This window comes from Lathyrus oleraceus, chromosome 1 (genome assembly GCF_024323335.1).
Source record: "Lathyrus oleraceus cultivar Zhongwan6 chromosome 1, CAAS_Psat_ZW6_1.0, whole genome shotgun sequence".
Taxonomy (NCBI): domain Eukaryota; kingdom Viridiplantae; phylum Streptophyta; class Magnoliopsida; order Fabales; family Fabaceae; genus Lathyrus; species Lathyrus oleraceus.
Genome location: NC_066579.1, coordinates 318264728 through 318290814, shown reverse-complemented (window position 1 = coordinate 318290814; position 26087 = coordinate 318264728). Strand labels below are relative to the sequence as shown.

General features: G+C 39.0%; 1 protein-coding gene across 1 annotated transcript; it reads right to left on the bottom strand.

The window, feature by feature from the left end:
• Nucleotides 1–20183: 20183 nt before the first annotated feature.
• Nucleotides 20184–21524, bottom strand: LOC127104859 (uncharacterized). The gene is made up of 2 exons (XM_051042005.1): nucleotides 20825–21524; nucleotides 20184–20791 (listed from the first exon to the last, which is right to left on the bottom strand). The coding sequence occupies exons 1-2, from the start codon at nucleotides 21522–21524 to the stop codon at nucleotides 20184–20186; spliced, it is 1308 nt and encodes a 435-aa protein (XP_050897962.1).
• Nucleotides 21525–26087: the final 4563 nt, after the last annotated feature.

Below are 26087 nucleotides of genomic sequence, written 5' to 3'. Positions count from 1 at the left end.
GAAAAATGGGATAGAAAGTAGCAGAATGGCATCCATGATTTATGGAGTTAGTCAGAATAATAAAAGAGGAATAGGGTATGTCCCCAGTGAAGATAAATCTTCCACAAATGACAAACCTAAATATCCTTTTTCTTATCACTACACACATACACAAGCACAACGTTTTGATAATGCTAGAAAACCCAAAGTTCTAAGAAACTCTGGAAAAACTAATCATAAAGGACCCAAAAGATTCTGGGTACCAAAGGATAAGATTGTTTATGTTGCAGATATCTTATGCAGCAGAGTTAAGACACCAATCATGGTACCTGGACTCTGGATGCTCGCGACACATGACGGGAAGAAAGAATATGTTCCAAAGCCTAGAACTTAAAGATGTTGGCTTCGTAGGTTTCGGAGGAAATCAGAAAGGAAGGATCAGAGGCTCCAGAACTATTGGTAATGGAACTCTTCCCTCTATATCTGATGTTCTCTATGTAGAAGGACTAATGCATAATCTGTTATCAATAAGTCAATTAAGTGATAATGGTTATGACGTAATCTTCAATCAAAAAACATGTAAAGCAATTAGTCAGAACAATTGAACAATCCTATTCACTGGCAAGAGGAAAAATAATATTTACAAGATAAATCTTTCAAACCTAAAAGAACAAAATGTAAAATGCCTGATGTTTGTTCATGAAGAGAAATGGGTATGGCATAGATGCTTGGGCCAGATTAGCATGAGAAAACTCTCTCAGCTAAATAAACTCGAGTTAGTTAGAGGCCTACGTAAACTGAAGTACTCTTCAGAAGCTCTATGTGAAGCATGTCAGAAAGGTAAATTTTCAAAAATGTCTTTCAAAAAGAAAAATATTTTTTCTACCTCTAAGCCTCTGGAACTTCTTCACATTGACCTGTTCGGGCCTGTTAAGACAGCATCAGTCAATGGAAAGAAATATGGACTAGTTATTGTTGATGACTTTAGTCGCTCGACATGGGTAAAATTCCTAAAGCACAAGAGTGAGTCTCACTTTGTATTCACTAGCTTCTGTTTCAAAGTGCAAAACGAATTTGACTCTAAAATCATCAGAGTCAGAAGTGATCATGGTGGAGAATTTGAAAATAAATTTTTTGAGGAGCTATTTGATTCTAATGGAATATCCCATGACTTCTCTTGTCCTTGAACTCCACAACAAAATGGAGTTGTAGAAAGGAAGAATATGACACTCCAAGAGATGGCCAGAACCATGATCAATGAAACAAAAGTGACTAAGCACTTTTGGGCTGAAGCAGTAGATACATCGTTTTATATTCAGAATAGAATCCCTATAAGACCTATTCTGGAAAACACTCCCTATGAACTGTACAAGGGAAGAAAACCCAACATTTCTTATTTCCATCCTTTTGGATGCTCTTGCTTTATTCTGAATACTAAATAACATCTGAATAAGTTTGATTCAAAAGCACAAAAAGGTATTATGTTAGGATACTCATAACGCTCTAAAGGCTACAGAGTATACAACACAGAAACCAAAATTGTGGAAGAATCAATCCATGTTAGATTTGATGATAAGCTTTACCCTGAAAAGTCAAAGCTAGTTGAGAAACTTGCAGATTTGGAGATTACTCTTGCAGATTCTGACGAAAAGACTAAAGCACCAGAAGTATCTGATAAACAAAGTAAATATGCAACTGAAGCCTCAACTATCCAGAAGAAATCAAGAAGCCGCCCCAACATCTCTGAAGATTTGATTCTGGGAAACAAGGACGAACCTGTCAGAACTAGGTCAACATTCAAAGTATCTGAAGAAACTCCTCTATGACTAGTATCTCTGATTGAGCCTACTTCCTATGATGAGGCACTTCAAGACAACGACTAGGTTCTAGCTATGAAAGAAGAGCTAGATCAATTCTCAAAGAATGACGTGTGGGATCTTGTTCCAAAGCCTAAAGGAACTCATATTATTGGAACCAGATGGGTGTTTAGAAACAAACTAAACGAAAAAGGAGAAGTAGTCAGAAATAAAGAATGACTGGTGGCACAAGGGTTCAGTCAACAAGAAGGTATTGACTACAACAAAACCTTTTTCCCCAATCGCCAGGTTAGAATCTATTCGCTTACTTGTTTCATTTGCTGTAAATCATTCTATCAAACAATATCAAATGGATGTCAAGAGTGCATTTCTTAATGGTTATATATCAGAAGAAGTTTATGTCAATCAACCTACAGGTTTTGAAAACTCTAAATGTCCATAACACATTTTTAAACTCAAGAAATCACTTACAGTTTAAAACAAGCTCCTAGAGCTTGGTATGATAGATTAAGTAACTTCCTTCTGGAACATGACTTTATTAGAGGAAAGGTTGACTCTAAACTCTTCTGTAAAAACATTAGAAATGATTTTATGATATGCCAGATATATGTTGATGACATTATTTTTGGTTCAGCTAACCCTTCTGTATGTCAAGAATTATTTGAGCTAATGCAGGCAGAATTTGAAATGAGCTTAATGCAAGAACTAAAGTTCTTTTTAGGGATTCAAATCAATCAAGCTTCAGAAGCTACCTACGTTTATCAAAGTAAATACATAAAAGACATTCTGAAGAAATTCGAAATGGATGAATGCAAACCTACTAAGACACCTATGCATCCAACCTGCATTCTAGAAAAAGAAGAAATTAGCCAGAAGGTTTGTCAGAAGCTCTATCGTGGTATGATAGGCTATCTTCTCTATCTGACTGCTACACGTCCTGATATTCTGTTTAGTGTATGTCTCTATTCCAGATTCCAATCAGATCCCAGAGAATCTCATTTAACAGATGTTAAAAGAATCCTCAGGTATCTGAAAGGAACCCCTAACCTGGGCCTGATGTATGAGAAAAATCAGAGTATAGACTTTCTGGTTATTGTGATGCAGATTACGCATGGGACAGAATGGAACGTAAAAGTACATCTAGGAACTGTCAGTTCTTAGGAAAGAATCTTATATCTTGGGCCAGCAAAAGGCAATCAACCATAGCTTTGTCCACTGCAGAAGCAGAATATATATCAGCATCACTATGCACCACTCAGATGCTCTGGATGAAGAATCAACTTGAAGACCTTCTGATTTTTTAGAGTAACGTTCCTATTTTCTGTGATAATAATGTTGTCATTTGTTTAAGTAAGAATCCTATTTTGCATTCCAGAGCTAAGCACATAGAAATAAAACATCATTTCATTAGAGACTATGTTCATAAAGGGGTAATTAACTTAAAATTTATTGATACAGACCATCAATGGGCTGATATTTTTACCAAACCCCTCGCTGAAGATAGATTCTCGTTTATCTTAAAAAATTTAAACATTCAAAATTGTCTAGAATAAAATGTGCCTCTGAAATAGCAAAATAAGACTCTGAAGTAAACACCTGGAATTTGTATCTGACTCTGATGCTACTACCAGTTAGAAGCTATCTGAATCAGAAATCCTCAGGATCCAACCCTTTGGCATTCCTGAAGATCAGATAAAGTAACATGTGGTACATCTTGTGTCTGACCTTGGAACCTTTAGACGACTGTCTAGCAGAAATCAAGAGACAGACTCTTGATATCTCCTCGAGCAGTGTGCTGATTTGGGGATTAGACCTCCATCATGGGTTGTAATCATTCTCCTCCAAACGTGCTTACGTGGTTAACATGCTGCATTTAATTTCTTAACAGTTAAACTCTCCTTTTGTTGTTGTTTTTCATGCATCCTAATGTGTATAAATTCATTTCACATACTACACTTGCACACTTTACACTCACGGCCTCACTAAACCCTCTCTCTCTCTCAGTTCTTCATCTCCTTCAAGATTTTCTGCAGTTTTCTTCAAGCTCTTCATCTTTTAACCGTCATCTTCAACTGTTCTTCATGGATTCTCAACAACAATCTGTTTACAACTTCTCCTAACAAATGAACTCAACGGAGCAAACACGCATTTCAAGTCAACAAACTACAGCAACCACCAGCGTCGTCTCAACCCCAATCTACAGGGAACCCCATATCCTCGATCGTGAGCCTCACATCCACCTAGCAACACCATTTGAAAAAATGGAAGTTCTATGTGAGTCGCTGGTGGACTTTGAAAACATGAAGATAAATGGCGTAGACCTTACTGAAGAATTGAGAATGCAAGGGTGGGAAACCTATTTTCAACGCCTCTATGGCCCTGTGTATACAAATCTGGTGAAGGAGTTCTGGTGTTTCGCAGACTCAGATGATCACTACATTGTCTCCTACGTTCTGGGAGTCAAGATAGTCATCACTGAGAAATCTATTGCCTCCCTTCTGAACATGGAGAATACATGAGGCAAACGCATCTACAACATAAACCCTAGGGCAAAATACTTGTCCCAGGAAATCAACCCTACCATCTTCCAACAGAGTGTTGAAGGCAAGCATTCCAAGAACAAGGAGCTACATCAGAACCTCCGGGTCTGGTTGAAGATCATCTTAGGCATTATTCATCATCGCCTTGCTTCAAACTCTTCTGACTACATCAACACAGATCGTAAGTGTATCTTGTATTGCATTCACAAGGGTCTGAAACTATGTATACCTGCACTTCTCTTCAAGTACCTCAGAGACTCAGTCAAAGACACCAGAAACAACATGAAGACAAGGAACTACATCCCTCTGGGGAGACTCATATCAGATGTATTGATTGAGAGTGGCTTAGTGGATCACCTGATTCAGCTCAGACTCATGGAAGATGTCACCATTGACACTGGAAGACCGCTGAATGCTTGGAATCTGAAGAGCATGGGAATCATTGATCAAGTCAGAGCCAAATCAACACTTGATACCTCTTGGGAAGCACTTAGGGATCAGAGGGAGATTCCCAACGGACTTTACCTATTCTCCAAGATTAACCCTCCAGAGGTAGTGGCTTACTATCTACAGGACCTTGCCAATCAAGGGGTGGACATCTCTGACTTCGTAGTGGACTGGCTACCTGAGCATCCACCAAACTTCATGAAGAGGATGCGAGATCCCTCTGAGAAGTCCAAGAAGGCGAAGAAAGCAAGGCTGGGAGAATCCTCTGGGTCAAGACCTTCAGTCCCTCTAGCTGGCTCTCCAAGTAAGTCTGTACCTCTCTCTCGCTCTGTTAAAATAAAACCTCTTGCTTCTTCTCTTCCCCCAAACCACCCCTATATACACCACCTATGACACTCCTCCCTCAACCACCAGAACTTCTAACCCATCCTCACTTAAATTTAACCTTGCTACCAACACATTACCCATTTCAGAAGCAGAAATTCTGAATGAAACCACTTCACCATCATCACCACCATCTCCACAATCCCCACCATACTACGAACTTTCCTCCGACACTGAACCATCTGACCCCCAATCCCCCACTCTAGCTCAGCTACAAGGTCGTGATCTGGCCTCTCAACAGCCATCACACTCTGAACTTGAACCAGGAGTCACTTCCCCACCTCCTGAATATCCAAATCCTATCATATCTGAACAAACACCACCACTTGCACAACAACCACTCCACTCTGAACCACAACCAACCCACCCACCATCTGAACCACACCCACAACCTGAACAAACAACACAATCACCCTTTTCCATTCCCACACCCACAACTTTTGTTGCCTCCACAACTCCCACACTAAATCTCAACGCCCCAAACTCACCTTCTCCATCCTCCCCGGCATCTAACACTGAACCAGAGACTGTTGGTGTAAGCCCTAGAGGCCAATACTTTTGGTACTTGTATCGAATAATAAAAGGTTTTTCTTTATTATGATTGATTAATAAAGTCCTTGGAATAGATAGTCCGTTTAATGTATTAAGTGTGACTTAATCATGAGAACACATTAAACATAAGGACACTATTCTTAAAGTATCCGTAGTCGAGCTTTAGTGTGAAGTGGGATAACATTAAAGCATTAAGACTATTATGTTTGTAGACTGATGATCACATCTCATGGATCATGGATAAAGAGTTATCAAGTCTTAAACATAGGTATGAATATTAGGAGTAATATTTATACCGGATTGACCCGCTATAAGAATACTATATAGAAAGTTATGCAAAGTGTCATAAGTCATTCTCATGGTGATAATAGTGTATTCCACTCTTCGACCTGAAACCACTATGGACCCTAGATGTAGAGTCGAGTGCTTTATTGCTGATCCAACGTTGTCCGTAACTGGATAACCATAAAGACAGTTGATGGGTACTCCACGAAGCATGCTGAGGGACATGAGTGACCTAGATAGAATTTGCCCATCCTGCATAACAGGATAAATGTCTATGGGCCCAATATTGAACTGGACAAGGATGACACGGTCTATGCCTTGTGTTCAATATAGACATAAGGGCAAAAGGGTAATTATACACATAAGTATTATCACAGAAGGTTTTGTCAGATCACATGACATTTTCGTGTCTTGGGTAGCAGTGATGTGTTGCTAGATACCGCTCACTGTTTATTATGTTAAATGCGTGATTTAATATAATTGCCAACGTCACGAAAACCTACAGGGTCACACACAAAGGACGGATTGATGAGAGATAGAGTAACTAAGGAATACCGTAAGGTACGGTGTCCTTAAGTGAATTATAGAACATCGTAAGGTACGGTGTACTTGAGTAGAATACGAAATATGGTAAGGTACCATGGGCTTAAGTGATTTTGGGCATATTATAAGATATGGGCCAAAATACACTTAAGTGGGCCTTTTAGCTTGAAGCCCACACAAGTGGTTCTATAAATAGAACCCTTATGCAGAAGCATTGATTGCGGTTGCATTATTTTCGTTTTCTCTCTCTCTCTCTCTTACTCAAAGCCTTCATTCGTACCAGCTAGCACTGAGATTGAAGGAATCCGTTCGTGTGGACTGAGTAGAGATGTTGTCATCGTTCAACGTTCGTGATCGCTTCGTGGATCTGGATCAAAGGTTTTGATCATCACAAGAGATCTGCACCAAAGGTTTCAATCGTCATAAGAGGTAAATATTCTATCACTGATCATGACCATTCGTAAGGATCTCTAAAGGAGAAAATTTTAATTTCCGCTGCGTTTTGGACCGCAATTCTCCTTCAGTGGTATCAGAGCCACTTACGAAACCATGAATCAGATAGCTGTTTAATTTCTGTATTAATATGATTAAAAGACAGAATGAATCAATTAATTAAACGGGTAATTAAATTTGGCATCATGAGTGTACGAGTTGGATGATTGATGTTGACTATGCTTCGGTACCGACATTAGTATGGTGAAGCAGCGATACATCGATCGTCCATAGGTTACGCAATTGAGACCGATCAACTTATATATGATATAAGTAATCCTAATGCAAAGTACGGTATATGTGATATACTGTTTCTGTTTCGTTCATTCAAACACTAAATGGTTGTTTTCCTTTGAGCGATCAATGGTCATTTGCTTCGGAATCCGACATTAGTATGGTGAAGCAATGACATGTTGATCAATCATACTGAATCAATAATCGAGGTGTGTTTGACGGTCTGAAATTGGCGCATTAGGGTTGGTGACGGCGCAAGGGTTGTGCCGTCAAGGAGTTATGAATTTAGGGTTTTTGGAACAGGTCTGTAGACTGTTTCAAAGTTCTGTTATTTTGGATGCGTAACGGTCGTAACAAGACGCGTGACGTTCGTAACAGACCCATGACGGTCGTAACAAGGACGTGATGGTCGTCACGTGCTTTGTGACGGTCGTCACACTCACATATCCAAAATTGTAGGCGTTTCTGTTTTGGCCCCATGACGGTCGTAACATATGCATGTGACGGTCGTAACATGCTTGTGACCTGTGACGGTCGTAACATGCTTGTGACGGTCGTCACACTCACAGGGTCAGAATTCTTGGGGTTTCTGTTTTGTGACTACGCAAGGGTTGTGTTGATGCAAAACAATGTCCATTTCAAATGAATTGTTCATTAAAAATTTTGGACAGGGGCGCTGCGTAGTATGATCGGTCGCCGAAATTTAATTTTGTGTTAATTAATTAAAGGAATTAAAAAAAAATTAATAACAATAATAATGTGTTTGTTATTATTGCCCTGTTGTGATCAGTTATGGCCTTAGTCTTCCTTCATTTTGTTTTGGGTTTTTAAATACGACCTGCGTGTCGTGCCTCTCCTTTTGATCTCTTAATGTAACTTCTTTTCTTATCTCAAACCCTCGTATGTAAAACGAGTTTCTTCTGGAATGTAATATTATGAAGAAAGAGAAGAAGACAATGTTATGAAGAAAGAGAAGATTTCAATATCAAAGGAGGACAACCTTGAAGATCTTGCTTGGAGAAGCTTAGAGAAGAATTCAATATTAAAGGAGGACAACCTTGAAGATCTTGCTTGGAGAAGCTTAGATCGTTGTAGGTTAGCTTAGGTTCTCTCATTGGCTTGGGAGAACAATTGCGCTAGGGGCCATAACTGTTTCATTTTGTTTGTATGTATGTTGATGCATGTGAATGTATGTTGATGCATGTGAGAGACGATTTATATGATAAATAAGCCGGTGAGATCATAACAATTACAATTCCCTCAAACTAAATATTAAGTTTATGCTTTCCAAGTTTTAACACTCATCAAGACTAGTATTGGATAATGTAGGTTTCGCCTACGCGAGGTGCATGATCTATATATTAGTAAGGTGCGATGGGATAATTGTAATATCCAACTGTTAAAACAATGGGTCAAACTTAACTAAACAAATTATGAGAATATTATATGTTTGCTTTCCAAGTTTTAGCACTCATCAAGACTGGTATCGAATAATGTAGGTTTCGCCTACGCGAGGTACATGTTTTGTATTAGTTAAGGTGCGATGGGATAATTGTAATATCCAACTGCTAAAACGATGAGTCAAACTTAATTATAATTTTCTTGTATATGTTTAGAAGCAAGAGTTGGGAATGATCCATATGATGGATTGGAATAAGGAGTTATTCACCCAACTGAAATTTTCGAGAGTTGTATGAGATACAATTGGAAGGAGTTCCTACCTAAATAACCTAGTTTTGTGTAATCCGCCTACGCGGACTTAGAACGAAGTGAAATATGGATCTCGACCCACTAGAAAATCTTCCAACGGGATTTTCCGAATCAAATGATGAGGGTCATTTGTTTTGAGTAAAATAGTGGGAGCATATTTAATTAAAGGCCTAATTAAATATGTCAATGATACTTATATTTTCTTAATCCTTATGTAGATAACCATGACAGCAAACGCCTCTAACAACATCTTGCGATCAATCCTTGACAAGGAAAAATTGTCTGGGACAAATTTTCTGGATTGGCACCGAAACCTGAGGATTGTCCTCAAACATGATAAAAAGTTGTATGTCTTGGAGACACCTGTTCCTGAAGAGGAACCTCTTAGTTCTGCACCTAAGGCAGAAAGAGATGCTTATAAGAAGCATGTCGATGATGCCAATGAAATTGCTTGTCTCATGCTAGCTACCATGAACTCAGAATTGCAAAAGCAACATGAGAACATGTCAGCGTTCGATATGATCGAACACCTGAAGATGCTCTATCAAGAGCAAGCAAGGCATGAGAGGTTTGAGGTTTCAAAATCCCTTTTTCAAAGCAAGTTAGCTGAGGGAGCCCCTGTAGGTCCCCATGTACTCAAGATGATTGGGTATGTGGAAAACCTTGAGAGATTGGGTTTTCCCCTCGAAAAGGAACTTGCGACTGATTTGATCTTGCAATCGTTGCCAGATAGTTTCAGTCAATTTGTCCTAAATTTCAATATGATTGATATGGACAAATCTCTTCCTGAACTGCTCGCCATGTTAAGAACTGCCGAGCAGAATCTGAAGTCAAAAGGGAAGTCCATTCTGATGATCGGAAATGGAAAGAGACAGAACAAAAGGCCCACTAAGCAGGGTGATAAAGGGAAAGGCAAGGAAGTTGCCAAACCCAGACCCACTGTTGCTGCCTTGAAGCCTAGTGGAGGCATAGCAAAGGCAGGCACCTGCTTCCATTGCGGTAAGACCGGACACTAGAAGAGAAACTGCCCAAAGTACCTGGAAGATATGAAGAATGGAGTAGAGACTTCAACTTCAGGTATTTTTGTTATTAAAATAAATTTATCTACTTTTGCATCTTGGGTATTAGATACTGGATGCAGTTCTCACATTTGTACAAATGTGCAAGGGCTGAGAAGGAGTAGAGATTTGGCAAAAGGTGAAGTCGATCTACGAGTTGGCTATGGAGCAAAGGTTGCTGCTTTAGCCGTAGGAACGTATGTATTGACTTTACCTAGTGGTTTAATAATTCAGTTAGAGAATTGTTATTATGTACCTGCAATTAGCAGGAATATTATTTCCATTTCTTGTTTGGACAAGTTTGGTTTTTCCATTTATAATAAAGAACAATTGTTGCTCAATTTATTTGAATGATATATTCTATGCTTCTGCACAAATGAACAATGGACTATATGTCCTTGATCTCATAATGCCAACTTATAACATTAATACTAAAAAGGATGAAACCTAATGAGTTAAATCCACGATGAGTCACACTGATCTTCCAAACTCCTTTTGGGGACATGCACTATTGACAGCAGCTTACACACTTAACCGTGTTCCATCCAAAAAGGTTAAGAAGACACCATATGAGATATGGAGTGGTAAGAAACCACATATGTATTACATAAAGATTTGGGGTTGCGAAGTTTATGTGAAATGACAAGTTTCAACTAAGCTTGAGCCCAAATATGACAAATGCTTATTTGTGGGGTATCCTAAAGAAACAAGAGGGTATTACTTCTACAATCCTTCTAAGGGAAAAGTGTTTGTCGCTCGAACTGGAGTTTTCCTAGAAAAGGATTTTATTTCCAAAGGAACCAGTGGGAGGAAAGTAGAGCTTGAAGAAATTCCAGAATCACAGAGCATTGATACACCTATGGAGGAATTAGAGCAGGAAACACAAGTAGTTGTGTAAGAGCAACCTGCTCAAGTAGAACAAGACCAGCGTAGGTCAGGCAGGATACGTCACCTACCTGAGATATATGGATCAAGGTGATGTATTACTCATGGATCAAGATGAGCCTGTGACCTACTCATGGAATCTTCGTTTTGATGAAACAGCAAAACAATATGGATTCATCAAGAATGAAGATGAGCCTTGTGTGTACAAGAAGGTTAGTGGGAGCATGATCGTATTCCTGGTATTATATGTAGATGACATATTACTTATTGGAAGTGATATCCCTACCCTACAACAAGTAAAGTCTTGGGTGGGAAAATGCTTTTCTACGAAGGACCTAGGTGAAGCAGCTTATATATTAGGAATCAGAATCTATAGAGATAGATCATAAAATGCTTGTCCTAAGTCAGAGTACATAGACAAGGTGCTGAGACGCTTTAATATGAATGATTCCAATGGTTATATGTTTTGCTTAAATGGTGCGCTGTGAGCTAGAAAAGTTCAAAGCAAGATACAGTTGCTGATTCTACAACCGAGGCCGAGTATATTGCTGCCTCAAATGTAGAGAAGGGAGTTGTTTAGATCAAAAAGTTCATTAGTGAACTTGGCATAGTCCCTAGCATTGTGGATCCCATTGGTCTCTATTATGATAACAATGGTGCTATCGCACAAGCTAAGGAGCCTAGATCTCACTGACGATCCAAACACATACTTAGGCGTTATCATCTCATTCGAGAGATAATAGATAGAGGAGATGTGAAAATATGTAAAGTACCTACACTTGACAATGTAGTTGACCCACTGACAAAGCCTCTTGCGCAGCAGAAGCATGATGGCCATACTAGATCAATGGGCATACGGGGTATGCCTGATTGGCTCTAGTGCTAGTGGGAGATTGTTGGTGTAAGCCCTAGAGGCCAATACTTTTGGTACTTGTATCGAATAATAAAAGGCTTTTCTTTATTATGATTGATTAATAAAGTCCCTGGAATAGATAGTCCGTTTAATGTATTAAGTCTGACTTAATCGTGAGAACACATTAAACATAAGGACACTATTCTTAAAGTATCCGTAGTCGAGCTTTAGTGTGAAGTGGGATAACATTAAAGCAATAAGACTATTATGTTTGTAGACTGATGATCACATCTCATGGATCATGGATAAAGAGTTATCAAGTCTTAAACATAGGTATGAATATTAGGAGTAATATTTATACCGGATTGACCCGCTATGAGAATACTATATAAAAAGTTATGCAAAGTGTCATAAGTCATTCTCATGGTGATAATAGTGTATTCTACTCTTCGACCTGAAACCACTATGGACCCTAGATGTAGAGTCGAGTGCTTTATTGCTGATCCAACGTTGTCCGTAACTGGATAACCATAAAGACAGTTGATGGGTACTCCACAAAGCATGTTGAGGGACATGAGTGACCTAGATGGAATTTGCCCATCCTGCATAACAGGATAAATGTCTATGGGCCCAATATTGAACTGGACAAGGATGACACGGTCTATGCCTTGTGTTCAATATAGACATAAGGGAAAAAGGGTAATTATACACATAAGTATTATCACAGAAGGTTTTGTCAGATCACATGACATTTTCGTGTCTTGGGTAGCAGTGATGTGTTGCTAGATACCGCTCACTGTTTATTATGTTAAATGCGTGATTTAATATAATTGCCAACGTCACGAAAACCTACAGGGTCACACACAAAGGACGGATTGATGAGAGATAGAGTAACTAAGGAATACCGTAAGGTACGGTGTCCTTAAGTGAATTATAGAACATCGTAAGGTACGGTGTACTTGAGTAGAATACGAAATATGGTAAGGTACCATGGGCTTAAGTGATTTTGGGCATATTATAAGATATTGGCCAAAATACACTTAAGTGGGCCTTTTAGCTTGAAGCCCACACAAGTGGTTCTATAAATAGAACCCTTATGCAGAAGCATTGATTGCGGTTGCATTATTTTCGTTTTCTCTCTCTCTCTCTCTTACTCAAAGCCTTCATTCGTACCAGCTAGCACTGAGATTGAAGGAATCCGTTCGTGTGGACTGAGTAGAGATGTTGTCATCGTTCAACCTTCGTGATCGCTTCGTGGATCTGGATCAAAGGTTTTGATCGTCACAAGAGATCTACACCAAAGGTTTCAATCGTCATAAGAGGTAAATATTCTATCACTGATCATGACCATTCGTAAGGATCTCTAAAGGAGAAAATTTTAATTTCCGCTGCGTTTTGGACCGCAATTCTCCTTCAGAGACTACTCTCCCTACCCTAGAAGAAGTAATACAGGTTTTTGCAGAGTCTTCAGCAGAGAAGGTCAAGTCTCTGACAATCAACTCTGGTATCAGTGATGATCCCTCTGCAGTAAGGATCCACTGGAATAGAGTGATAAGTTGGATGATCTCTGAAGCCTTCAAACTGAAAGGTCTCTCTAAACAAGTCCACAATAACTTTAGCAGAGACGCTGGTATTAGACTTCAAGAGTGCTTAGCCAGAGAGGCTGAGGAACAGGCAAGGAAGGAAGATGAAGAGAAAGCACACCAAGAGGAAGAACAACACATAAGGGAAGCTAAGGAGAAGGTTGCTGCTGATGTTGATGCTGTTAAGGCTGAGGCAAAAGCTAAAGCTGACGCTGAAGAAGCAGCTCGTATTGCTGAAGAAGTAGTTGCCAAAGCCAACGCTGATGCACTAACTCAGGAGGAGCACTCCAACTCTGGGTTCGTCCCTTTGGTCTTGAAGACTCTGGGGGAACTGTAGAAAGAACAACAAGTAGCTCGGGCTAGGCTGGATCAATAGGACTCTATCAACATCAACATTCAGAACATGTTGTCTCAGCTGCTCCAAAGGATGCCTCCGCCCCCAAACCCTTAGGCACCTAGGATATTTGCTTGTTGCCTTTCTAATTTTGTTGTTTTCCTTTGTTTTCTAATATCTGACTTCTCTGCTGCTTATCTGTAAATGCTCTCTTTATTAATATCAACATTTTTGCGGTCTTTTTGATTCTGACAAAAAGGGGGAGAACTAAAACAGCTCTGATGGAAACATAACTAAATCTTCTCAAAGCACTGCAAACATTATTAAAAATTATTACTAAATTAATGACTTAAGATATGCAGGAAAGTAGCTAAAGCACTAAACCAAGGAAGGTCCGGTAAGAACTTCTGATCTATCTAAGAATCTAACTCAGGGGGAATCCTCTTCCCTGTCTGATCTAAGAAATTTTGTATTATTTCACCTCTTCTCTGTATTGTTTTGTCATCATCAAAAAGGAGGAGATTGTAAGAACAAAGTTGGTTCTACAATGTATCTCTAAGATTTTGATGATAACAAAGGATGAAACAAAAATGGTACTCTAACGAAATTTTTCTTATGTGTGCAGGACTCTGATCAAACCATCAGATACAGAATTCAACTATCAGATGCTACTCAGAGAAAACGCGTCCAGAAGGTTCTGACTCTGATCAACGCAGTTACCAGTGCAACAGAAAGAAGTCAGAAACTCTGGTAAAGAAGACTGAATCCAGACTCTGAATCTGAAGAAGTCAAGAGCATAGAGAAACTCTGATGTGGTCAGATATTATCAACCTCTGACATTAAAATCTGATTTACCAAGACTCTGATACAGATTCACCAGTTCAGAACACGTAACCGAAAAGAAATCTGGTTTTGGAAAGAAATTGTTTCTAGAAGGAAATAATGAGGCGCACAAAACTGTTTTAGAAAGAAACAAGGAGAGTAATGAAATAAACATTCTTCAATGACCAAGATCATGTCATCACTCCAACGGTCCTTCTCAACGCCTATATAAAGGCTGAATACTTCACAAGAAGATACACCTGAGACACACAAGAATACATAAACTCTCATTCATTCTCTCTCATTTTTTCACAAGCTGCTGCTCTTACTTGAAAAGCTATTATTCTTATAATTTTGTAATATTTGCTTTTTGTTAGAAGCACATTGTATTACAAATCATTTTTTTGCTAAGATATTTCCTCAAGTGACTCTGTGCAGTCTGAATACTTGAGAAGGCTAAGGGATTATTCTCTTAGGTGGTTGTTTGTGTAATCTTTCAAGATTAGTGGATTAAGACCTTTTTGAAGGTGAAATCACCTTGGCAGGGTGGACTGGAGTAGCTTTGAATTTCAAGCGAACCAGTATAAAATTATGTGTCATATTTTTTTTCTCTGTGTGTCTGATATCTCAAAAAGCTTTTATTTCCAAAAACAATTCAAACCCCCTTTCTTGTTTTTTCTCTACCTTCACCTTGGACACGCCGATTTTTACCGACGTTTCATTAAAGATTTCTCCAAAATAACTAAACCCTTAACTGGCCTCCTAATGAAAGACGTCAAATTCATCTTTGACAAAAAATGCCTAGAGGCGTTTAATCTTCTTAAGAAAGCACTAATCTCTGCACTTATTATGCAACCTTCCGATTGGAACCAACCCTTCGAGATTATGTGCGATGCTAGTGATTTTGTTGTAGGTGATGTCTTAGGACAACGAAAGGATAAAAGATTACATGTGATCTACTATGACAGTAGAACCTTAGATACGGCCCAACTAAATTACGCAACAACAGAGAAGGAACTCTTAGTTGTGGTATTTGCAACAAAAAAAAATTGATCGTACTTAGTTGGAGCTAAAATCCTCATATACACAAATCATGCTGTCATACGATATTTATTGAGCAAAAAAGATGCAAAACCTAGATTGTTTCACTGGATCCTTTTATTACAAGAATTTAATTTAGAGATCCACGATAAGAAAGGGACTAAGAACGTGGTAGCCGACCATCTCTCCAGGTTAGAATATCTAAAACCTGACCATATCCATATTAATGATTAATTTGCATATGACAGGCTGGTAGCCTCAGTCGACAATTGGATAAGTCACGACGAAGCCCTAGATGAGGTAGCGCTAAAAATTGAATTTTCCCGTGTAGTGACCAGTGTACCTTGGTACGCTGACTTCGTAAATTTCCTCGCGGTTAATATATTACCTCATGGATTGACATACCAACAAAGGAAAAAGTTCTTCCACGACGTGAAACATTTATATTGGGACGAACCTCTTCTCTTCAAGAGAGAAGCAGACGGAATTTTTCGTCATTGTGTTCCTGAAGATGAGGCACCAAATATCATAACTCATTTTCACTCTGCCCCTTATGGAGGGCATGCTAGCACATCTAAAACATGCGCTAAAATCCTCCAAGCAGACCTTTATTAGCCAACTTTATGGCGTGATGTGCATACCTTTATAATTAAATGCGACTGGTGCCAATGCACTGGAAACGTAACAAGGCACGATGAGATGCCCCTAAAGAACATTCAGGAAGTAGAAATATTTGACGTTGGGGTATCAATTTTATGGATTCATTCCCCTCATCCATGGGAAACAAGTACATACTCGTTGTTGTTGATTACGTATCAAAATGGATAAAGACCATCGCCTAACTTACTAATGATGCACGAGTAGTAATTAGGATGTTTAAGAACTACATATTCCCTAGGTTCGAAACACCTCGCCTAGTTATAAGCGACGGTGGATCTCAATTTATTTCAAGAATTTTTGAAAAACTCTTGAACAAATATGACGTGAGATATAGGGTAGCTACACCTTATCATCCATAAACCAATAGACAAGTAGAAGTATCGAATCGAGAAATAAAACAAATTCTAGAAATAACGATCTCACTTTCCAGGAAAGATTAGTCCTCTAGACTTCAAGACGCATTATGGGCTTATAGGACTGCCTATAAAACCCCTATAGGAACAACAGCCTTCAATTTATTCTATGGGAAGTCGTGTAACTTACCCTTCTAACTAGAGCATAAAGCCTATTGGGCCATTAAGACCCTAAACATGGACTACCTAGAAGCTGGAAACAAACGACTATTAGATATCCAAGAATTAGAAGAACTCTGATGCGATGCCTATAAAAATGTTGTAATCAACAAGCAGCAAACCAAAGCATGGCATGACAAGCGTATCGCAAGGAAGAAATTTCGGGTAGGAGACATAGTACTTTTATTCAACTCTAGATTACACCTATTTCCTGGTAAACTACATTCCAGATGGACCGGACCCTTCAAGGTCACGAGAGTCATTCCCTCTGGTGCAGTTGAGGTTAAGAGCTAATCGGCTTACCCATTCATGGTTAATGGACAAAGACTGAAACATTACACCAACAGTCATATGCCTACCTATTATTCTCGACATGACTTAATCGAACCACCATTTGCAACACAAGCAGCCTGATTACACAATTGTCGAGCTACCGACACTAAACAAAGTGTTGCGTGAGAGGCAACCCACAGTTTCATTTTCATTTTATTTTATTTTTTGCAGTTTTTTTCTTCTTTTCTTTGAATAACGGTGATTTATTTTACTCCTACTAATAAGACTAACTTTTAATTGATTACGTTACAGGCTTAACTTAGACTAACTTTTCACATTAATCATTTAGAGATGGAAGGTACTGATAACATGCAAGTTATTTTCAAATATGAGCCTCAAAGAAGACGCTATGAAGTCTTGGTTACACGAACCATTTCGCTAACCAGATACCCTGACTTCCCTAGCCTAATAGATTTAGGCCTCTATGATAGTGTGAAGTATATGTTCAACCAGCTTAGTTGATACCATTTATCTTTCCATAAGCACCCAACCTACAAAAACCTAACATTGGAATTCTTGAACTCCGACCGATACAACCCTAATGTAGGAATATATTATGTCCAAGGCTTTGTTACCTTTCGGCTATTTGGGAAGGAATACCGATTGACACATAATGAGTTGTCCAGACTTTTAGCCTTCCAGTATGATCCCCAAGCCTGCACCGAAGTCCCGGCAAGTTATGATATACAATGGGAACTCGACTTCTTCTGGGGTAGCATTAATGAAGATTACCCGCCTGATTATGAAAGAGTGAATCCACCCCTAATCCATAACTATGTCATCAGGTATTTCCAGATGGTTGCAGCCCATACATTCTTTGGTAAGGCTGAAAATATTGGACTTGTCAGTAAATAGGAGGTCTTTCTCATATTCAGTATTTTTCAATCCCGCTTCGTACACTTTGTTGCTTTCCTGATGGAAAATTTCGCCAAAATAACCTCCCAAGTTGTCGAGAACATTTATGTTGGTGGTATGGTCACCCATATCGCCATAGCTTTAGGCCTCTGCAACCAAGTCGCGCACCTCGAACCTTTCTGCGGTTTTAACCTGATTAACATTGAGCATTGCCTAAATAGAGTATTAGTGAGGCAAGAAGGACCCAATACCTACAAGATTCTAGTCCTTCAAGAACCAGTACACCAATTCATTATCCCAAACTCGGACAAGATGAACGTTCATGATCGGGACAACTGACGATACCTTTTAGGAAATCAAGCGGAGTACCAATCATCTCATATTGACGAAGCCCCCCCCCCCCCCTCATCACCTCTGGCTGAACCCGTCAATCATGACCCACTTACTACTGAACTTACTGCCATTAAAACGGATATTTCATCTCTCAGTAACCTTCTACATAACTTCGTGGATTCTATGCGAGAACAGATGGACCACATTTTCCAAAAAATTTACTCCATCCACAGATATTTGGGCATTGAGGAGAATGCTTAGTGGAGGTAGAGAAAAACAAGAAAGGGGGGTTTGAATTGTTTTAAAGATAATGAAAACTTTTTGGAAATGAGACACACGCAAAAAAAAAATATCAACACTGAATTTTTATACTGGTTCGCTTGAAATTCAAAGTTACTCCAGTCCATCCGACCAAGGTGATTTCGCCTTCAATAAGGACTTAATCCACTAATCTTGAAAGATTACAAAAAGATCGTCTAAGAGGATAAATATCTCTTAGCCCTATCAAGTTTATAGACTCCACAAGTTACTTGAGGAGAATTCAACAAATAAATAGAATTATAGTAATGCTTAGTGCTTCTAGGTATGCAGATATTACACAAGGTAAGAGAAAAAGAATTGTTCACACTTTTAGAGCAGCAACTCGTGTGAGAAAGAGAATGAATAATAGATATGAAAGTAGTGTTGTATTCTCGTGTGTTTTTTTTGTTTTTAGCAAAGTGATCCATCCTTTATATAGGAGTTGAAAGAGGAGACCGTTGAATGACAGGATCTTTGGAAATGATGGATGATTAATGATATTACTCTTTGTGTTCTTTCCAAAGCAGTTTTAGGGCGCTATAATTTTCTTCCTAATTGAGATTCTTGCCATAAGTCGAAGACTTCATAGCTAAGTCTTTGGAGATCATTTCTGAATCAGAATGTTCAGATATCAGAGTTTCTATTCAGCCAGTATATCTTCAGATAGTTGCTTGCAGTTGACTGTATTTAGAGGTTCTTGACGTCTTCCTGATGAATTCGCAAGAGTGTAAAAGGTTCAGATCCTGGAGTGCGCTCTTCTGCTTCAGAGTGTCTGATCTCTCTTTGTTTGTTACGCTTTGTGTGCTCCCTTTATTCAGAATCAGAGCTTCTGTATGAGTATCTTCTAAGTGGTCATTCTGAACTTGTGTCTGTATCTGATGTATATCTATTTGACTTCTTTTTTATTAGAGTCCTGCATACTTAGATAAATTTGTTAGGGTGCCATTTTCATCCTTTGTTATCATCGAAATCTTAGAGATGAATTGTAGATACTAAATTTGTTCTTATAATCTCCCCCTTTTTGATGATGACAAAAAAAATTCAGAGTGATGATGAAACATTGATACTATCAGCAAAAAAAATTATCTCAGAGTCAGAATGAGAGGTGACTCCCCCTGAGATGGATCATAGGATTTCTCAGAAGTTCTTACCGGATTTTCCTTGTGTGGCAGCTAGTTATTACTTTAGTTGTTATCCTGCATAACTTAGTTTTCATAAGATATTAATGCATGCAGTGCAGCAAGAGGTTTAGATATATTTTCGTCATAGCTATTTTTGTTCTCCCCCTTTTGTTAGACTCAAAAAGACTTAGCATCAAAACAGGCAAACCAAAGGAAGTTTGTATATGATAAAGGCAAAATACATAGCAGAAAACATAAGGAAAGCAACAAGAGAAGCCTAAGTTCCTAAGGGTTTGGAGACGGAGGCATCCTTTGGAGCAACTGAGTCAACAGGTTCTGAATATTGTTGTTGACGGAGTCCTGATGATCCAGTCTTGCTCGCACTATATGTTGCTCCTTCTGCAGCTCTTCCAGAGTCTTCAGGACCAGAGGGGCGAAGTAAGAGTTTGATTACTCCCTCTGAGCCAGAGCATCATTGCTAGTCTTGGCAGCTTCTTCCGCAGTTATGCATGCTGCCTCTTTAGCGTCAGCTTTTACTTTTGCTTCAGCTTCAGCAGCAACAACAGCTTCTCGGACCTGTTGCTCTTCTTCCAGATGAGCTTTCTCTTCTGCTTCTCTTCTGGCATTTTCCTCTGCCTCTCTGACCAACCATGCATGTAGCTTTTCTCTATCATCTTTGATAAAGTCGTTGCGGACTTGTTCAGAGAGGCCTTTCAGTTTGAAAGATTCAGAGGTCATCCATCTGATCACTCTATTCCAGTGAATCCTCACTACAGAGGGATCATCACTGATATTAGAGTTTACAAATAGAGATTTGATCTTTTCCACTAAAGACTCATCAAATAAAGAGATTGCTTCTTCTAGGGTGGGGAAGGTAGTTTCTGGTTCAGTGTCAGGGGATGGGGATGTTGGTGGTGTTTGGTTGGTGCCAGCGGGAGTCAGAGAGGTAGGGATGATAATGTTTTCATAGAGTGGTATGATGGGAGTATCAGAGGGTGGTATGGTGGGTTGTTCGGATGGTGGTGGAATTGGTTGTTCAGGTGGTGGAGTGTTAGCTTCTGGTTCAGGTTATTGTTGTGAGGCAAGAGCACGAGCCTGAAGCTGAGCCAGTGTGGGGGATTGAGGGTCAGAGGGTTCTGAATCAAATGATAAGATGTAGTAGGGTGTAGATGAAGGTGTGGAGGAGATAGGTGAGATAGATTCGTTAAGCATTTCAGCTTCAGAAATTGGTAGGGTTGTGGTGGAGAGGTTAAACTTTTGAAACGGAGGTGATGGTGGGTTAAGGGTTAGAGTTTTAGAGGGTTTGGTGGTAGAGGGTTGGGGTTCAGATTGAGTGTAGATAGGAGTTGTTTGGGGAAGAGAAGAAGAAATTTGCTTTAAATTAACAGAGCGAGAGTGAGGAGGCAAAGACTTACTTGGTGATTCGATCAGAGGGACCGGAGGTATGGACGCAGAAGTTTCCCCTAGTTTTGCTTTCTTGGCCTTCTTTGACTTCTCAGAAGGTTCTCGTTGTCTCTTTATGAAGTTTGGTGGATGCTCAGGCAGCCAATCCACAGAGAACTCTGAGATGTCTACTCCTTGGCTTGCGAGATCCTTCAGATAGTGTGCCACAACCTCTAGAGGATCAATCTTGGAGAAGAGGTAGAGGTCATTTGGAATCTTCCTCTGATCCTTGAGTGCTTCCCAGGAGGTATCTAACGAGGGTTTCACCCTAACTTGCTCAATCACCCCCATGCTCTTCAAATTACGAGCGTTCAGATGCCTTCCAATGTCAATTGTGACATCTTCCATCAGATTGTGATAGATCAGGTGATCCACCAACCTGCTCTCGATCAGAACATCAGAGATAAGCATTCCCAGAGGGATTTAGGTTCTGGGTTTCATGTTGTTTCTGGTGTCTTTGACAGAGTCTCTGAGGTATTTGAATAGCAACGCTGGCAGGTTCAGCTTGAGTCCTTTGTGAAGGCAGTAGAGTATGCACTTCTGATCCGTGTTGATGAAGTCAGAAGAGTTGGAGGTTAGGAGGTGATGAATGGTTCCCATAATGATCTTCAGCCAGACTCGGGGGTTCTGGTGAAGTTCCTTGTTTTTAGAGGAGTTGCCTTCAACGTTCTGTTGAAAAATGGTTGGGGCAATTTCCTGGGACATGTACTTTTCCCTAGGATTGATATTGTAGATCCTTCTTCCCCCTGTCTTCTCCATGTTCAGAAGGGAGGCGATGGACTTCTCAGTGATGATAATCTTTACCCCCATAACATGTGATACAATGTAATGATCATCTGAGTCTGCAAAGCGCCAGAACTCTTTTACCAAATAGGTATAGACAGGGCCATAGAGCCTTTGGAAATAGTTTTAAAGGAGTTTTTCTTGAAACTTTCTCTTCTGGAGCTTTCTTTCTTAAGCTTTAGGCATTCGTTTCTGTAATGACTTGTTTCTTTACATTCATAGCATGTTACCTCTTTGTTTGATTTGCTTCTGGAAGATGATTCTGAGCAATCTCCCTTGGGTCTTGGTCTTCTGAAGTTGTTATTCCTTTTTCTCCAAAGTTGTTTCACTCTTCTGGTCAAAAGGGATAACTCTTCTTCATCGTCAGAGTCTTCTTTTTCAGAGTCGTCATCGCCTTCTTCTTCTTCAGCTTGGAGGGATTTATTCCTTTCTGGTTTATGTCTCTTAGATCTGGATTTCAGGGCTACAAATTTGTTCTTCTTTTGGGGCTCATCTTCCTCAAGTTCTATCTCGTGACTTCTGAGGGAACTGACGAGTTCTTCTAGGCTTATGTTATTCAGATCCTTTGATAATTTCAATGCAGTGACCATGGGTCTCCACTTCTTTGGCAAGCTTCTGACAATCTTTTTGACATGATTTGCAGTTGTGTAGCCTTTATCCAGAACCTTGAGTCCTGCAATTAAAGTTTGAAATCTAGAAAACATTACCTCTATAGCTTCATTGTCCCCCATCTTGAAGGCTTCTTACTTATGAATTAGAGTCAGAGCCTTTGTCTCTTTGACTTGTGAATTTCCTTCATGTGTCATCCTCAGGGAGTCAAATATTTCTTTGGTAGTTTCCCTGTTGGTGATATTTTCATATTCATTGTAGGAAATGACATTCAGCAGTATTATTCTGGGTTTGTGGTGGTTCTTGAAGTCACGCTTTTGATCATTTGTCATCTTGTTTCTGGAAATGGCAATACCAGCATCAGATACAGGAGGTATAAAACCAACAATAACTATGTCCCATAGATCAGCGTCATAACTCAGAAAGAAACTTTCGATTCTGTCTTTCCAGTAATTAAATTTTTCTCCATCAAAAATTGGAGGTTTAGCATTGTAACTATCTCTTTCATTGGTGTTATTCATAGTGTTTTTCTCACACTGGATCTCCCTACACTGTTAAGTGTTTGATTAGAAAATCAATAACAGGGTCGAAGCTCTGATAGCAATTGAAGGTAGAGAAAAACAAGAAAGGTGGGTTTCAATTGTTTTAAAGATAATGAAAACTTTTTGGAAATGAGACACACGCTAAAAAAAATATCAACACTGAATTTTTATACCGGTTCACTTGAAATTCAAAGCTACTCCAGTCCACCCGGCCAAGGTGAATTCGCTTTCAATAAGGACTTAATCCATTAATCTTGAAAGATTACAAAAAGATCGTCTAAGAGGATAATGATCTCTTATCCCTCTCAAGTTTACAGACTTCACAAGTCACTTGAGGAGAATTCAACAAATAAATAGAATTACAGTAATGCTTAGTGCTTCTAGGTAAGCAGAGATTACACAAGGTAAGAGCAAAAGAATTGTTCACACTTTTAGAGCAGTAACTCGTGTAAGAAAGAGAATGAATAATAGATACGAAAGTAGTGTTGTATTCTCGTGTGTTTTTTTTTGTTTTTAGCGAAGTGATCCATCCTTTATATAGGAGTTGAAAGAGGAGACCGTTGAATGACAAGATCTTTGGCAATGATGGATGATTAATGTCATTACTCTATGTGTTCTTTCCAAAGCAGTTTTGGGGCGCTGTAACTTTTTTCCTAATTGAGATTCTTTCCATAAGTGGAAGACTTCATAACTAAGTCTTTGGAGATCATTTCTGAATCAGAATGTTCAGATATCAGAGTTTCTGTTCAGCCAGTATATCTTCAGATAGTTGCTTGCAGCTGACTGTCTTTAGAGGTTCTTGACGTCTTCCTGATGAATTCGCCAGAGTGTAAAAGTTTCAGATCCTAGAGTGTGCTCTTCTGCTTCAGAGTGTCTGATCTCTATTTGTTTGTTATGCTTTGTGTGCTTCCTTTATTCAGAGTCAGAGCTTTTATTTGAGTATCTTCTAAGTGGTCATTCTGAACTTGTGTCTGTATCTGATGTATGTCTATCTGACTTCTTTTTTATTAGAGTCCTGCATACTTAGATGAATTTGTTAGGGTACCATTTTCATCCTTTATTATCATCAAAATATTATAGATGAATTGTAGATACTAAATTTGTTCTTACACTTAGTTCTTGTGTGGAGAGGAACTTATTTCACCATTGTCATAAAGTCTACTTTAAATTTACTTTAGTTTTATTCTGCATCTATTTTACTCATGCACTTTTGGGCTTTTGCTCATTTTTCTAATCTTTAATGCATATCTTTATTATTATATTTCCCCTGTTTTCTAGATAAATTTATTATTGTAGTCATTGCATATGTTGTGCTGTCAAGTTTTTATGCGTGTTTTTTTTTTGCCTGTTATTAATTCTTCCATTCCATGAGTCATACAAAAAAAAATTCTATTTAAGAAAACAAGTGTTATTTGAAATTTCATGGTTATTAGACTAGTTATAAATAGGTTATAAAGACGTGGGAAAACCCCTAAAAGATCAGTATTGTCTTAACACTGTAAGTCTCCAAACTATGGAGATCAATTTGGATACTTGTTGTGCCACGGCCTTGAAATCTCACCCCTAAATAAATCTTTGAGTAGTTTATCCTAGCTGTCAACACCATCTGGATCACCATCGAGTAAGCGGACTGATGCAAATAGGTGAATGATCCCACAATAAAAAGAAATAAAATAGAAGCAAAAATCTGGAAAAGGAAGAAAAAGCAAGAAAGGAATCTGCCTTCTAAGTTAGGTGACCCTCACCCGGTTATTTAGCCTAACGGCTGTGAAACCTTTAAGAATATTGCATATTCATCAGAATTTTTGACATAATATGGATCATGATCACTAACAGGTTCGGATTCCGTGTGTGAACAGATAACGGGCTTAATGTGATTGTGCCTGAATGAAAAAAGGATGAACCATGGGACAAGTAAGTTAGGTCTGGGCATAACGACATAATGCGGATTGGTTTGTATAGAAAGGAGATTTACGACCGCAAAATGCAGAATGTGTCACTACGATACCCTTGGTTTGCAAGCTACCACCTACCAATATGACCTTGAGTAATTAGAGTTTTTATCCTTGAACAGTTACAAAGCACCAATGTTTTCTTCTTCATAAGTGTTTGCTTGAGGGAAAGCAAAGGTCCAAGTATGGGGGAGTTTGATAACACCAAATTACACCGCTATTTCGACTCGTTTTGTACATCTTTTGCTATCATTTTAGCTCTATTTCCAGTGTTATATGGGTACTTTGTCTATATTTCAGGTATTTAACCATATAGGGACCACATGCGAAGAAAGGAAACAATTCGGATGCAAAATAATGAAAAAATGGAAATTGCAAACAAGGCGACCTACACGGTGTTCGCCATAGGGAATGCCATATTAGAAATGACGTATCCCACTCACCAACGGGTGGATTGACCCACTCTTCCACACATTGGGAAGATGGCATTCACCATCCTTTGTGAAAGGCAGGCGGTTAGAAAATGGACTCGCTTTGTCTTCCACTTTTCCCATGTTCCCCTATTTTTCCTCCCACAAAATGAGAAAGCTTCACATGCCATTTTAGGTATTTGGAACATTATAAATAGGCTTCAAACTTCATTTTCTAAACCATCCAAGCTTAGCAGAATCTTAAGCACGGAAATCACTGATCAAAGTTATAACTCGTCACATAGAGGGGTTATAACACCAAAGAGTATTGAGTTTGTACGAAGTTTGGAGCACTTTACTTTTCCGCATTTTAATCTTGCCTCCATTTACATTCCTTTACCAGTCTTCAGCAAATTTACTTTGTATCAGATTCAAGCCTCCGTTTGGAGCAGGTTTTTATCACATTTCGTATTTTATTACCGCTTTATTTATTTACTCGCTCTTTATTTATCTTTCCCCGCACTACTTTTATTTACAAGTCTTATTTACCACATCGTATTGCTTTAAGCTATTTTTCCGAAATGTCTACTTCTAAGCTTCAAACTTACACTATCA